This window comes from Schistocerca cancellata, chromosome 1, assembly GCF_023864275.1.
Source record: "Schistocerca cancellata isolate TAMUIC-IGC-003103 chromosome 1, iqSchCanc2.1, whole genome shotgun sequence".
NCBI classification, from domain to species: domain Eukaryota; kingdom Metazoa; phylum Arthropoda; class Insecta; order Orthoptera; family Acrididae; genus Schistocerca; species Schistocerca cancellata.
In genome coordinates this window covers 692,801,050-692,816,766 of record NC_064626.1, presented here as the reverse complement: position 1 = coordinate 692,816,766, position 15,717 = coordinate 692,801,050, and the positions used below count along the sequence as shown (strand labels likewise).

Below are 15,717 nucleotides of genomic sequence, written 5' to 3'. Positions count from 1 at the left end.
TTGAAAGGAAAAACTCCAAGGAAACTCGTGATGAATTGATGATGCGAATCTTTCCGGGTTTTCATTCGGACTATCCTATCTAACTGGCACAGCATTTCTATCGACGTACTTAGTCTACATCAGGAGCTCCTAGTGCACTGGTCTCTCGTGGTTATTGCTCGTACCCCGTACCACCCCCTACCCCCTACTCTCGAACCAGTGAGGAGCAGCTACTGCGACAGCTCAGTAAATTAGGGGTGCCTAGTGATATAGGCTAAGTACATCGACGAAATATTGTGCGAGTCGGACACGATCGTTCGGGAAGACTCAAATCATTCTCATCAGCGCCAGAAGAACGGGAGGACCTTCATAATGAATCATTTACTGTATTTCGAGAAAATGCCCTAAAGGTGGACACTGTGTACAAATGATCTTAGAAAGTATTGTAATCCGAGAAGTGAAAGTCATTCTCTCAGTGAGTAATCCGGAATTTCCACGCGCTTAGAGATCAGAAACAATAATCCCATTGTGTTAGTGGAAAATTAAAAAGAAACCTCCCGTCCCCTTTGTCTCCAAAGAGTTACACAGTGCAGTTTTCCGTATCTCCAGTCAATCCTATCACAGTATCAGAAAAACCAAGATGATGGAATTAGTCCACTTGCATTAATGGAAAAAAGTTAAAGAAACCCTCCCCTTACAGTGTAGTACTCCTTATGTCCAACCAAACACAGCACACAATTAAAATTCCAAGTTGATGGAAGTAGACCAATCGTCTGCTTTATAACCCTCGTCCTCTCCTCTTTCCAGCCAAACGAAGTATAGTATTTAAAAGATATTTAAAAATAGTGTCAAATTACATTACTTCTGTCTCCAACTGCTAACAGTGTAGTATTAAAAATGGTGCCAAATATGCCGTAAAAATTACGTAACCTCGGATTAAAGTAAAAGATATTCATTATTTCCGAAATACATTTAATTTTGGCGTAAAATGGTGTCAAATTACATTATTCGCGTACGCAGGTATACAAAAAACAGCCCCAAACAGGCTACGCTCAAAAGTATCTGAAGGACTTGAATTATTTATAAACAAAATACATCACAAACCTTTCTCTCTCCTCTCCTCCAACCACAACCTAGTATTAAAATACAAGAGGCAATTATTATGCAGCCCTGTCTGGGCTATACTCAAAAGTATCCGAACAAGCGGAATTATTTATCAGAAAATACATCACACACCTCTTTTTCCTCGAATCAGAGCCCAGTATTGCCGTTACAGTGCAGCCTCATCTGAGCTGAGCTAAAACTATCCAAAATATTTTGTAAAAAGTACATCAAAGTACCTGAATTGCCTAAAATACTGAAAATGACGAACTATGTTTCCATTACTGACTTCCAAAAAATCGTTTATTGATTGGCTTACCAGTCACATAGGCAAATTTCGTCGAAACCATATATCATTCGGTATGCACTATTTGGAAAGAGTATAACAACATAATCTCTATAGATCATTAAAAACCAATATTTCCTTATAAAATATAAATAACGAATCAGGAACATCTAGTTGTCGAACATGAGTTATACCTTAAATACTTTTCCGTAAGCCCTGAAAATGCGAAGTAAAATCAACTTCTGTTTTATATCCCAATCGCTTATATCATCAGCAGAGAAACACTGAGAATTCGATCTATGAGCCACACCTGGTTTAAGACACAAAAAAAACTTAAATTATTTTCCGTACCTATTAAGTCACATTATTCTAAAATATCTGCAAAATACTCTGGCAACGCATAAAGTGTGATTTTTACATCGATTATCACGGTGTTTCTTTCATCAAGTTATGTTTCATAAAAAAACATAATCGTGAACTGTAATGTTTGTGTCAAGGGAAATGGAAGATTGAAGATTATCACTATAAAAAGATAATCGATGACAATTATTGCGAATTATTGGACCCTAGTTGAGATTCAGTACAAGAAAAACGTTGTAAGGGTCAAATAAATTAGTTTAGCTTGTCTGTGATGCCTATCAAAAATGTCACAATACTCCAAAATATGTCAGAAAATGTAATGCTTACGTTACAATAGTATATTCAATCGGCTAATTTTTTTCATTACCATTTTAGGAGGGGAGCGAAAGTAATGCATCACAAGAAAAAATTAGCCGATGACAGAACATTGCTACATTTGGAACTATGGCTCGCTACAAAACCTGTAATCAACAACACCAATATCTAATAAAAGAACTACCACATGCACGACATCCATTTTTTATGGAAAGAAGGAATAACGTGTTCGCTTTGAGAAATAAAAATGGTTTTGTTACGATACATCACCCGAATTTCAGAACTTAACTGCGTTGGAAGTCTCTCTCTCTTTCTCTCTCTCTCTCTCTCTCTCTCAGTCGCCCCCCCCCCCCCCCAAAGTCTCTCTCTCTTTCTCTCTCTCTCTCTCTCTCTCTCTCCGTCGCCCCCCCCCCCCTTCACACACACCCACACACACACACACACACACACACACACACACACACACACACACACACACACACGCGCGCGCGCGCGCGCGCGCGCACACACACACACATGTAAATAAGGTAGACAAGCTACAGGGACGGATTCCTGACTGGAAATGGAGTAAAAAATGTCCTATGAACATGTGCCCGGAAATGGACGAGGGCGTGCAACAGCAACAAATCGTGCCGGAAAACATTACGAAGCTGCATCGAATCCCTGTCACAACAGATGTTCAAAGTGGACTCCGTGGGATGCAATGCAGGTGTTCACTCTCTTTCGCACGTTCCGGCTTCTCTCCGAATAGCATTACAGGCGTCGAGAACAAGCTGTTGAAGCGTCTGTACATCAAAAACCGGTTCAGCATTCACAACGCTTTTCTGATGTCCCGATACGTTGACATCAAGGGTATTTAAGTTCGGTGATGTAGCAGGCAATGCTAAAGAGCCTCCGAGTCCTATCCAGCGTCCGGGGAAGATGTTGTTCATGTATCGGCGACTGTAATGCGGAAGTAGGGTGGTGCTCCGTCTTGCAGAAACCACGTAACCTGTTGTACCGGCAAAGGCACACTGTCAAGTAACCCAGGCAGAGCACGTTCCTCCGTCAAGGCGTTTTGGAATAACACTCGTTAAAATATGTGATCGCCATGAATCCCTGCCCACTCACCGATGCTGAACCGATGCTGATAAGACGCCTCAACCGCTCCCCGAGGACTGTTTGTAGTCCATAGATAACGATTATGCAGATTTATGATGCCAGTTCTGGTAAAGTTTGTTTCGTCGGTAAAGAGGACTGATGACGGAAATCCCATCACTGTGATGGTCTGGTGCAAAAACCATCAATAAAATCCTTTCCCTAGAGGGAAATACGTCGCTAATAATCCTTGCACACTTTGAGGGTGTCATGCACGATAGACATAACCGTACTTTGACTTAGACCACGTTGGCGGGCCACTTGCCTGGAGCTTGTCCTTGGGGTTCGTCCCAGTATTGCGTAGAACTTTAACCTCCAAATCGGGTGTACGCACAGTCCGCCGCCTCCCTGTACTTTTCCTTCTCAAAGCGTTCACCCAGATAGCTCTTCGCATTGGATTGATAGGAAATCTAAAGTCAAATCACAGAAATAAAACCATACAGTAAAACTTAACAGTGCATCAGAATTTCAAGTATACAGGGTATATAAGAAAATTGTTCTTAAATAAGTCCACTTAGGTATGAAATGTGATTTGTTTAAACTTTAGACTACAATCAGAACGATTAGAACACCCGTAAGCGACGCAAGCCGGCATTTCTTTTTTATCAAAACACTTCACGACTACACGGAATTAAACCACCAGAAACGAATGTTTTGAGGTAGCTAACATGGCGGACCTTCACTTGGGTCGGCTTCAAGTTTGTGACGTCGTGATAACTGCTCTTATTTTTACCTCCATGTTCCAGACACATGTTCATAGGACCTCTTTTCCTCCATTTCCACTCGGGAATCTGTCCCTGCAGTTTGTCGGTTTTATTAATGTTCATGCTGTATTCACACAGGAAAGGAAACATTTGATCACACACGGTACGCGTCTCTAACAAAGCCACTGTGTGTTCTGTTTTCCGGCAGTGAACGGGGAGTACATCACATCGTGTAATCACGACGACGCGGTCAACATCCTTCGCAACGCGGGAGACCTCGTCATGCTGACCGTGAAGCACTACCGAGCCGCCACGCCGTTCCTGCAGAAGAGCTGTAAGTAGTGGCTGCCTCTCTGCTGACAGCGGAAACTGCTCACTGATTTCATCAAACGACACTGCAACTCTGCGAAGACGTAATAAGCGGCTTCATATTGATCGAACGAGACTGCGATTGTTATGACTATATTTTTTATTTTTCTATCCTCTTGATTAGACGAAGAACAGATTCATTTAAGAAACTGTTTTTCAAAGTGCCTCTCGACTTTTTCTTGGCAACCCATGTTTCTACACGAGTCAGTGAACAATTGTAAGACACTGCAGCCGTATTCGGGAGAAACGGAGTTCACAGCCCATCCGCTCTAGCTTATTTAGAATTTCCGTTGTTTTCCTAGATCACCACAGTTGAATCCGTAGCTGGCTTTGGCTCCTTTAAGAAAAACACCGTTTATTTTGTTCCTAGTAGTTATTAAAAAATGTAAGAGCTTCATTCGCAAATTTCCTTGTCTGATACTTGTCCTACTGATACTTTTTACAGCTACCTTTGGAAGGATCTCTATATTCAGTTGAAGTTAGAAGGACAGTCCTTTATCCTGCAACAAGAATCTGACTTCAAAATGCATTACTTCGTTCTGTGTAGCAATTTAGATTAGTTTTTCGCTCGTAGTCTAGTGTTAAGGTAGGTACCGGTTTGCTACCGTTTGAAGCGGTCTAGTGGTGTGAAATGGTCTACGGTTCCAACCTACGCCGGTTTCACAATTAGTGGCAGCTTTTTCATTACGATAAAAGTCTGGTAACACATAATTAATTGAAATATAGATTCAAATTATATTTTTTTCTTTAAAAACCCTGTTAACGTCAAAGTACCATCAGTGAAAACAAAAGTATATTGTGAGAACTCCAGTATGACATGCATTACACTTTTCTGTCGCTGCGAATCCAAAAATTATTCATCTCTGTACTTCAGCATTACTGTAAACTACACTATAGAAGTCACCATGAAAAAATAATAACCTATCAGCATATGATCGTTAAACAGAATTTTAGAAATCGAAGCAGAGCGTATTGTTGTCCACGTTTAATTCTGCCTTTTAGTAAGTTCTTATATAAGCAGTATATGTAGTGTATGATTCAGTTTTCAGTAACATGTGCGTTGGTCTTGATAATTACCATCTGGATTTATTACAAAAATACGCTTATATTGCTCATGTCTTTTCAGTCCATATGGAGAGCCGTAGATAGTGTAAAACTGGAACAACGTCTTCATGCTACCCTTCACCGCTCATGGTAGCGAAACGTTGTATATGTGCCAGTCGGCCGTATGGAATCAGCACCGTAAAATGGCTCCACGTAGACACGTGATAGAATGGCAGAAAGGAGCTACCATGTTTGCACGTTTTCATGACGAGACCGTGGACGCAGCTGCCCGATTCGCTCATGTATCAACGCAGATTGCACAACGTGAGCCGGCCGCGGTGGCCGAGCGGTTCTAGGCGCTTCAGTGCGGAACCGCGCGACTGCTACGCTCGCAGGTTCGAATCCTGCCTCGGGCATGGATGTGTGTGATGACCTTAGGTTAGTCAGGTTTAAGTAGTTCTAAGTTGTAGGGGACTGGTGACTTCAGATGTTGAGTCCCATAGTGCTCAGAGCCATTTGAACCATTTTGTACAACGTGTCTACCGGGAATGGTGTCCACTCGCAGCCATGTTGCACGGCATAATAGTAAGTACGGTCGTAAAAATATCCCGACCGACAGTGACCGGAGACGAGAGACACGTCTTGTCCATGTCAACTGGTTTGAAAGCCGGCAGGAATTGCTGTTTTCACTGGATGGAAGTCGACCTCAACCACTTTCTGAACGAAAATTGCGAAGGGAACTGCAAGCAATGGATATGTAGAGTCGAATACCTCACTGCCTATCATTCCGCTGTGAACGATGGGCTATAGTATGTCTTCAACGGCAAACAACACAGAAACTGGTTGCCAACTGGCGGTGTGTAGTGTGGATCGACGAGTCCCAGTCTTGACTCTTTTCAAATCAAGTTAGACGTCGACTCCAACGACCATCCAACGCGGTGTTTAACCAGCAGGGTGGTCAGAGTGTAGTTCTGTGAGGTTTTGGCGGTATCTGTCGTACCGTAATCTGGATCTACTCATTCAGGTTACCATGAACACGTATCAGAATGTTTACTTCAACATTCTTAGTTACCAGGTGTCGCCCATTTCTTCATCTTTACAACGAATATGCTGAAGACACTCCCGCCTTCCAAGACGCAGCCATGTTCACAGCAGTCAGTGCATAGCAGCCAGCTTCTGGTGAACACTCAGGCACCCCGTCGCATTTCGGCTGGGCTCTTAAAGTGTTCATAGGGCTATGACAGCGACTATGACTGTCAGTTTTACAAGGAATGTTAAGAAAAGTTGGAAGATACTTTCGCTTAGCAAGAGTGACAGGATACAAATTGTAGAGCATCTAAGTAGTCAGGATCAAATATTCAGTGATATGGACGAAGACGTGAAGCACAAATGGAAAAAATTAAAGTGTCATTCAGTATGCCTTAGACAGTATGTTCCGAGCAAGGTCTTGAGGGATGGGAAAGACCCACCGTGGTTTAACATCTTTGTTAGAAAAGTCCTCAGATTCAAGAGAAGTCAAAAAATAACTACAGACAAAAGCTGAACAAGCGAAAATGAGCGTCATCAGGACCATACGAAATATCTGTAAAATTGCACAAAGATTATGCGAAGTAATTTGCTTCCCTTCTAGCAGCAATATATAGTAGCTCGCTGGAGCCGCGAAGGATACCTCGCGACTGGAAAAAAGCGCACGTCATTCCCGTTTTCAAGATGGGCCGCAGGAAACATCCACATAATTATAGAACTGTATCGTAAATGTAAGTATATTGCAGAATTACAGAGCATGTTTTATGCTCAAAAATTATCACGTTTTTGGAGAACGAAAATCTCTTCTATGAAAATCGATGTTGTTGTTGTTGTGGTCTTCAGTCCTGAGACTGGTTTGATGCAGCTCTCCATGCTACTCTATCCTGTGCTAGCTTCTTCATCTCCCAGTACCTACTGCAACCTACATCCTTCTGAATCTGCTTAGTGTATTGATCTCTTGGTCTCCCTCTACGATTTTTACCCTCCACGCTGCCCTCCAATGCTAAATTTGTGATCCCTCGATGCCTCAGAACATGTCCTACAAACCGATCCCTTCTTCTAGTCAAGTTGTGCCACAAACTTCTCTTCTCCCCAATCCTATTCAATACCTCCTCATTAGTTACGTGATCTACCCACCTTATCTTCAGCATTCTTCTGTAGCACCACATTTCGAAAGCTTCTATTCTCTTCTTGTCCAAACTAGTTATCGTCCATGTCTCACTTCCATACATGGCTACACTCCATACAAATACTTTCAGAAACGACTTCCTGACACCTAAATCTATATTCGATGTTAACAAATTTCTCTTCTTGAGAAACGCTTTCCTTGCCATTGCCAGTCTACATTTTATATCCTCTCTACTTCGACCATCATCGGTTATTTTACTCCCTAAATAGCAAAACTCCTTTACTACTTTAAGTGTCTCATTTCCTAATCTAATTCCCTCAGCATCACCCGACTTAATTTGACTACATTCCATTATCCTCGTTTTGCGTTTGTTGATGTTCATCTTATATCCCCCTTTCAGGACACTGTCCATTCCGTTCAACTGCTTTTCCAAGTCCATTGCTGTCTCTGACAGAATTACAATGTCATCGGCGAACCTCAAAGTTTTTACTTCTTCTCCGTGAATTTTAATACCTACTCCGAATTTTTCTTTTGTTTCCTTTACTGCTTGCTCAATATACAGATTGAATAACATCGGGGAGAGGCTACAACCCTGTCTCACTCCTTTCCCAACCACTGCTTCCCTTTCATGCCCCTCGACTCTTGTAACTGCCATCTGGTTTCTGTACAAATTGTAAATAGCCTTTCGCTCCCTGTATTTTACCCCTGCCACCTTCAGAATTTGAAAGAGAGTATTCCAGTCAACATTGTCAATAGCTTTCTCTAAGTCTACAAATGCTAGAAACGTAGGTTTGCCTTTTCTTAATCTTCCTTCCAAGATAAGTCGTAAGGGATCCGCAAATAGAGATCTTGCGAAACTCAGCTCGCTCTGTTCCTCTATGAGATCCATAGCACCGTGACCAATGGCGCTCAGGTTGATGCCGTGTTCCATGACTTCAGGAAAGCATTTGACAGCGTATCACGCTGTCGTTTAATGGAAAAAATAAGAGCAGATTGAGTATCAGATTAGATTTGAGACTATGTTCAAAAAAATGGTTCAAATGGCTCTGAGCACTATGGGACTCAACATCTGAGGTCATAAGTCCCCTAGAACTTAGAACTACTTAAACCTAACTAACCTAAGGACATCACACACACCCATGCCCGAGGCAGGATTCGAACCTGCGACCGTAGCAGTCCCGCGGTTTCGGACTGCAGCGCCAGAACCGCTAGACCACCGCGGCCGGCGACTATGTTCACAACTTCCTTGCAGATAGCACTCAGCCCGTCGCTCTTAACGGAACAAAATCTACAGATGTAAAGGTAATTTCCGAAATACCCCAGAAGTGTAATAGGACCGTTATTGTTTACAATCTATAAAATTATCTAGTAGACAGTGTCGGATGCTCTTTAGGACTGTTCGCAAATGATGCGGCTGTCTATGTCGAAGACAGTATGGATTTGCAGAATGACCTGCAGAGTACTGATTAATTTTGCAGGCTCTGGCAGTTGACTCTGAATGTAAATAAAGGTAACATACTGCGTATACGTAGTGAAAGAAATCCACTACCTTACAACTTACACTATTGATGACAAACTGCTGGAAGCAGTATTTACGTAAAAGATCTAGGAGTAACTATCTAGAACGACCTTAAATGGAATGACCACCTACAAGAAATAATGGGAAAAGCAGGTGCCAGACTGAGATTCATAGGAAGAATCCTAAAGAAATGTAATTCATCCACGAAGGAAGTGGCTTTATAAGGTGCACGTTAGACCGACTATTGAGTATTGTTTGTCAATATGGTACCATCACCAGGTGCGACTGGCAGAAGAGACAGAGAAGAGCGGCACGTTTCGTCACGGGACCGTTTGGTTGACATGATAATGTTACTGAGATGATAAACATAGCCTATTGCCAGGCGTTACAAGAGAGGCGTGCATCGCAAATATGTTTACTATTGAAATTTCGAGAGAGCACTTCCCGGAAAGAATTAGTTTATATATTACTTCCTCCCACATACCTCCGTCGTAATGGCCATGACAAAAATATTCGATAAATTAAAGCCAATAGAGAGGTTTGCCGACCATGATTTTTCCCACGCGCCATTCGCGAGTGGAACAGGGTAGGGGTTTCAGTTAGTGCTGCTAGAAGTAACCTCCGCCACACACCATTAGGTGGCTTGTGGAGTGTGATATAGATGTAGAAGTACAGCATCCTTATCTCAGTCCTCCAGAGAAGTATCGCGTTATTTGGAACAGTGGATAAAACATAGCTCTTCGGGATTTAACTGTCAATGACTGGCTTCAGCTGGATATTACATATCAGAAGAAGCTTGTGGACTCTCTTCCTCGCCGAACTGAGGCCACTATCAAGGCTAGAATTTGTATTACTCGGTATTAGAGTTATATCTTCTGGGATGATTAATTTTTTGTCAGGTTTTCTGACTTGGTTAAGTTATATTGCCAAATGTTTCTCGCCTCGTCTGTAGACGTTCTGATTCCTGTTATACAAGACTGTCCCTGACTCGATGAACTGCTTCTCCTGTCTTCGTTGCATCAAACTACGAAATCCTATAATACATCCTTCCCACTATTTCCCGAGTGCAGTCTGTTGCCCAGTTACCCAAACACAATATATAGAGGGAGGTGGCGCAGTTGTCAACAAGCGGCACGTGTTATGGAGAAGCGGAATAAAATTTCCTTCCAGCCTTTCTGTTTTAGTATTTCAGTGGCTTCCTTGTCCGCCCCCGGTAGCTAAGTGGTCAGCACGACAGGGTCTCAGTCCTGAGGGCTCGGGTTAGATTACCGGTTGGGTCGGAGATTTTGTCCGCTCAGGGACTGAATGTTGTGTTGTCCTAATCATCATCATTTCATCCCCTTCGAAGCGTAAGTCGCTCAAGTGGCGTCAGATCGGAAGATTTGCACCCGGCGAACGGTCTACCCGACGGAAGGCCCTAGTCACACGACATTTACTTTTATTTAGTGGCTTCCTTTGCTCACTTTAGTTAAATATTGGATTTTTCCTAGAATTAGGTCACTCATTCTTGCCTGATGGGATCTGCTAACTGAATGGCAACTTTCGAGAGTTTAAAGATTAAACAAGCTCACTTTGTGCTGACATCTTTTTCTCTGCAACTTGTGTAACCATAAGATTTTTTGCTACATCCCCAGTTCGTTAGCAAGCCGATGACGGGCATTGCTTTCAGGAATAACATAGTCGGAGTCATCGTCCCTTCCCCTTGCCTCTGAACAACAGACTTCAGTAATACAGATAGCATTGTAAACAGAAAAACGATACGTGGTCTTTTCAAATAGTCAAGAAGGTTCATTTATACGTACATTTATTAATGTACGTCAGATCGGTCGTGAAATGCAAAGCACAAAAAAACTCAAAAATGTTTTCCTTGAAACGTTTACCTACACCTTCCAGTTACCAACCTATGCAGTCGCCACTCCGACGTAGATATTTTGTCGTAGCGTTGTACCAACTTTCCGATACCCTCGTCACAGAAGGCAGCCGCCTGTGCTTTCCGCATATTCTCTACACTGATCTGCAGCCCGTTGTCTCTGCCATAAAAATTGCCCTTGTATCTAGCGTTTCATGCGAGCAAAGAGATGAAAAACAGAGGGGGCCAAATCCGGGCTGTATACTGGGCAATCAAACACATGCCATCGAAAAAACTGCACGAGCGTCTTTGTTACAGTTGCAGAGTGCGGCCGTGCATTGTCAGGAAGAAGTTCAATGTCTAGTGACAACATTCCTCTTGGCTCGTTCTGAATTGCTCTTCGCAGACGATTTTTTCGAATGCCTGATCCACTCGCCAAACAAGATCTTCGCTTGACACTCGCCTTGCTTCCTTCCCAGGCCGCCTGCTTCATAAACATCTGTACATTCTACTTCAAAGTTCCGGCATCACTGCCGCACTTTGCTGTCATTTACTTTGTGTGGTTTGCATGAAATCAGGCAGAGCTCCTCAGCATGAAGAAATCAAATAACTGTATGCACTTCACACTTGCCGGCAGACTTCTAGGCATCTTTTCGTGTTCACTGTGCGCTCAGAACTGAGAAGTGTGGCGTGATGCGGTCGGCGGGCATATTAGGGACAGCGCAGCACATCTACACAAGGCTTCATCGGATTTCACTGTGGTTTTTAATTCGCAACTAATCGGACTTTTTTTTTTAAAGAAATGCCCTTCGTAAAATAAGTGTTTATTATTCACCATATATACTCATCTTGTTAATATTCATGATCCGGCTTCCTATCCAATAACATGTAGCTTAGTAGAGTCTCATTTAATGCCATAAGTCGATATTCACTATCGTTTAGAGGAGGTAAGCACACTGGGCAAAGTTTTTTTTTCTTTTCTTTTTTAATCTTATGGGACTTAACTGCTAAGGTCATCAGTCCCTAATCTTACACACTACTTAACCTAAATTATCCTATGGACAAACACACACACCCATGCCCGAGGGAGGACTCGAACCTCCGCCGGGATCAGCCGCACAGTCCATGACTGCGGCAAAGTTATTAACACCTAGAAGGTATAACGGTAACACCTCCTAACACCGTTTCTGCACTTGATAATGGACACAATTTTACGATGAAAAGCGTCCCAGAGTTTCTTCTCGTAATTTGTAACGAGCTGAAGCCACTCATTGACGATATGATCACGTAAAGATATTAAACTGTAGAGACTTTGATTGATACTTCTCAACCAATGTTCTAAATGGCGCCGGACATTTTGTTGGAGTATGAACATCGGATGATTTAACGGGCCAGTCTATGTGCGACATGGTACGTGAGCCTTCGCCAAACCAGGAAAGTATGCACGCAGTCCTGTTAACAAGACTGTTGTCATCTTGGAAATGCTCATATCATACTCATCATGATGTAGAAAAAAACGTAATAAACATGGTCACTGACAATGTTGAAATAAACATTGAGTTTCATGCTCGAGATAACCAGAAAGAGTGTTTCAAACTTGGGGTACGAAAAACAACGGCAAGCCAGAAGCACCTCAGACCTCCATACACTGCAGTTTAACGTCAGACTGGGCCAGTCGCTGTGCTCGACGTCTCGCTTAATTTGAAAAGGGCGAAATCGCGCCTCGTCCGACCACACTACACGCCTCCAGCACAGACTGTGTTGCGTGGCCCATCGAATTCGGACAGCTTTATGGCATTTTGCGAGGTACCCTACTCCAAATGCTTCTTGCCTTCCAGTTCCCTTCGAAGTGTTCTCTTGGTGACTGGCTGAGTAGGACCTGCAATCACTGCCAGCTGCAAATCCCGTCTGGTTTGAAACCGACCCTCATTAACAGGGAGTGCCGTTCTTTCCCGGTTCCTGTTGGATAGGATCTTTTTACGATCATTTGGTTCAAATGGTTCAAATGGCTCTGAGCACTATGGGACCCAACATCTTAGGTCATAAGTCCCCTAGAACTTAGAACTACTTAAACCTAATTAAGCTAAGGACATCACACACACCCATGCCCGAGGCAGGATTCGAACCTGCGACCGTAGCAGTCCCGCGGTTCCGGACTGCAGCGCCAGAACCGCTAGACCACCGCGGCCGGCTTTACGATCTTTTTTTTTTAATGCCATTTTACACGGCTGCGAGTGCCACTCCATTACTAATAGTTTCGTTAGACAGATCACGTTGACAGACGAACAAACCGGGCAACTTCATTCAAGATGTGGTCATAGGCACGTCCAAACATGATAGCCCCTTTCCGACATTCTGTTACCTGTCCTCGTCGACCCATCTTATTGTGTTTATTCCATACAACGGACTGACAAATACACGCCATCCACGTCAACGCTGGAGTGTCATACGACCGCCTAGTTTCATTTCTACCCCAGATAAAGAGACCAGGATGACTAATATTTTGTTCTGTGAATCTAATGTTTATTATTCTGACAGCATTTTCCACAAGGTTCTTACTTTCCCGAACGCCCACTGCTCGTTTATCGCTGTACCGATTGGCAAACACTGCACCAACTCAATATACTACCACTCCGCTAGCTCAGTCACACATCCACCTGATTCGTTCAACAGTTGCTGCACTACGGCTGTGTTTAAAACTTACGTTTCCAGAATGAGATTTTCACTCTGCAGTGAAGTGAGCGCTGATATGAAACTTCCTGGCAGATTAAATCTGTGTCCCGGACGAAGACCCGTACTGGGAACCTTTGCCTTTCGCGGGCAAATGCTCAACCAGGAAGTTTTCATGTCAGCGCACTCTCAGCTGCAGAGTGAAAATCTCATTCTGGAAACATCCCCAGGCTGTGCCTAAGCCATGTCTCCGCAATATCCTTTCTTCTAGGAGTACTAGTTCTGCAGGTTCACGGAAGAGCTTCTGGGAAGTTTGGAAGGTAGGAGACGAGGTACTGGCAGAATTGACGCTATGAGGAGGGGTCGTGGGTCGTGCTTGGGTAACTCTGTTGGTAGAGCACTTGCCCGCGAAAGGCAAAGGTTCCGAGTTCGAGTCTCGGTCCGGCACACAGTTTTAATCTGCCGGGAAGTTTCAAAACTTATGCTGTCTATCCTTATCCAAAACATGTTTTCGTGTACATTTATGAACACAAACTGAAAAAAATTAAACACAGAGCTGCCGAACACCAAACTTGTGATGTCATCATCGAGAGGCCATTCATGTGTAGCCTTCTGTATTTCAGCTCCATGGGAACCTCTGTAGCCACATAGTGGTCGTAGGTATTACTCTACAAAATCAACTGAACCCCAATTACTTACAAGGGAACATTCCCAAGTGTCAGTAAACAACCTTGATGAAACATGGCGGACCTGTAGAGGGGCAAAGTAGTGCAATAAGCATTGTTTTGTTTGTGCCAACACACTTTTAGGGGATAAAACACACTCCGGAAGGCAATTTGACATTTTAGGTATAGAGGGAATATCTCCGAAGAGATTATACATAAAATATGTTTTTCATATAAAAGTTGATATCTAATTAATGTTCTTGAAAACTGTATAATCAACTTTTGTAACAATTTGAAATTTTTCAAAATACCCCAGCAACATTAATCGATGATAAAAAATTAAAACTTTTTTTACAACAAAATTAAAGAAGCTTTCAAGCCACATGCATCTTTGGTTTCTGAAATACCATCTTTGGAAAAAAGCTGTACACAGTGTGCTGACTGGGTAGTCAAAGTATCTAAACATTCACTGCAATTTTAATTATTCTAATTATTTATTTTACTTGTATTTGATTTATGTTTTAAATTGTTATCTTACATTTACGTTTTTTGTAGTTTATATTATACATTCGTGTATTTTGTTACGTGAAAATGGTAAATAACTCATTAACATGATAATCTGTAAAGAAATGCTTAAAACAACGTCTTTTTACACGAAACACATAAAATGAACGAAATTTCTTCACATAATATACACGACGCAGAGGACAATGTAAAACAAAATTCGACAGGATTTCGAACTGTCATGAGTGATCTTCTAAATATCCAGATTTGTATGAGACATATTTCAGTACTTAGGAAAGCCTTGGTGAAGAGAATTGATTCTGTAACAATGATTGTGGCTTGATTGTACTGTTTTTAAAGAGGAGACTGATGTCATAATTATTCAATAGAAATAGATCTAAAAGTCTTCTCACTACGTTCTTCCAGCATCGGATGCCGTATATGTTTCACGGCTGTACCTGTGCCAACGAGACCTTTGGAATCACCAGATGGTTCTTGTCCTCGCGCACGATGCTCAAAACGGCTTTTATCACACTAACCACCCGCCTTTCCGTAGTTTTGAAAGAAACTAATGGTGAGTCTGGACCGAGACGTCAAGAATCTCTTTTTGGAGCTCCAAATGTTCTTGTAACAGCATCGGAATCTGGTAAACAAACGTCTGACCAGGTCAAAAGATAGTTGTAAGATGTTTTCTTTCCTAGTGAGGGAGAAATATTTGTATCATTGTCAGATTCTTGCGATGGTCAAGTAGAAATAACAGTTTAGAGCATCGTAACAGAGTACAATGAACTTGTTTACCTGATGATCGCAAAGGACTCGACGGCAGTGGTACAGCCGTAAGAGATACACACCCTTTCGATGCTGGAAAAACTTTGCATGAAAACTTTCAGATCTAGTTCTGTTGAATGATTATGATGTCAGTCTCCATCTGAAAAACAATATAATCAAGCCGCAATCGTTAGCAGACAATCAATTCCCTTCACCAAGGCTTTCCTAAGTACTGAAATATGCCTGATACAAATCTGGATATTTAGAGGATCACCCGTGACAATTTGAAATC

The 15,717-nt window shown here is 42.4% G+C and overlaps 1 protein-coding gene across 3 annotated transcripts in view; it reads left to right on the top strand.

Moving 5' to 3' along the window:
- Positions 1-15,717, top strand: part of LOC126184461 (gamma-1-syntrophin) — a 769,719-nt gene that overhangs the window by 639,039 nt on the left and 114,963 nt on the right. For all 3 annotated transcript variants that reach the window (XR_007536832.1, XM_049926862.1, XM_049926854.1), the window contains exon 4: positions 4,091-4,216. Coding sequence is in view for 2 of the 3 variants with exons in the window: in XM_049926862.1 (XP_049782819.1) it covers positions 4,091-4,216 (126 nt within the window). In the remaining variant the exon portion in view is untranslated. The remainder of the gene's footprint in view (positions 1-4,090; positions 4,217-15,717) is intronic.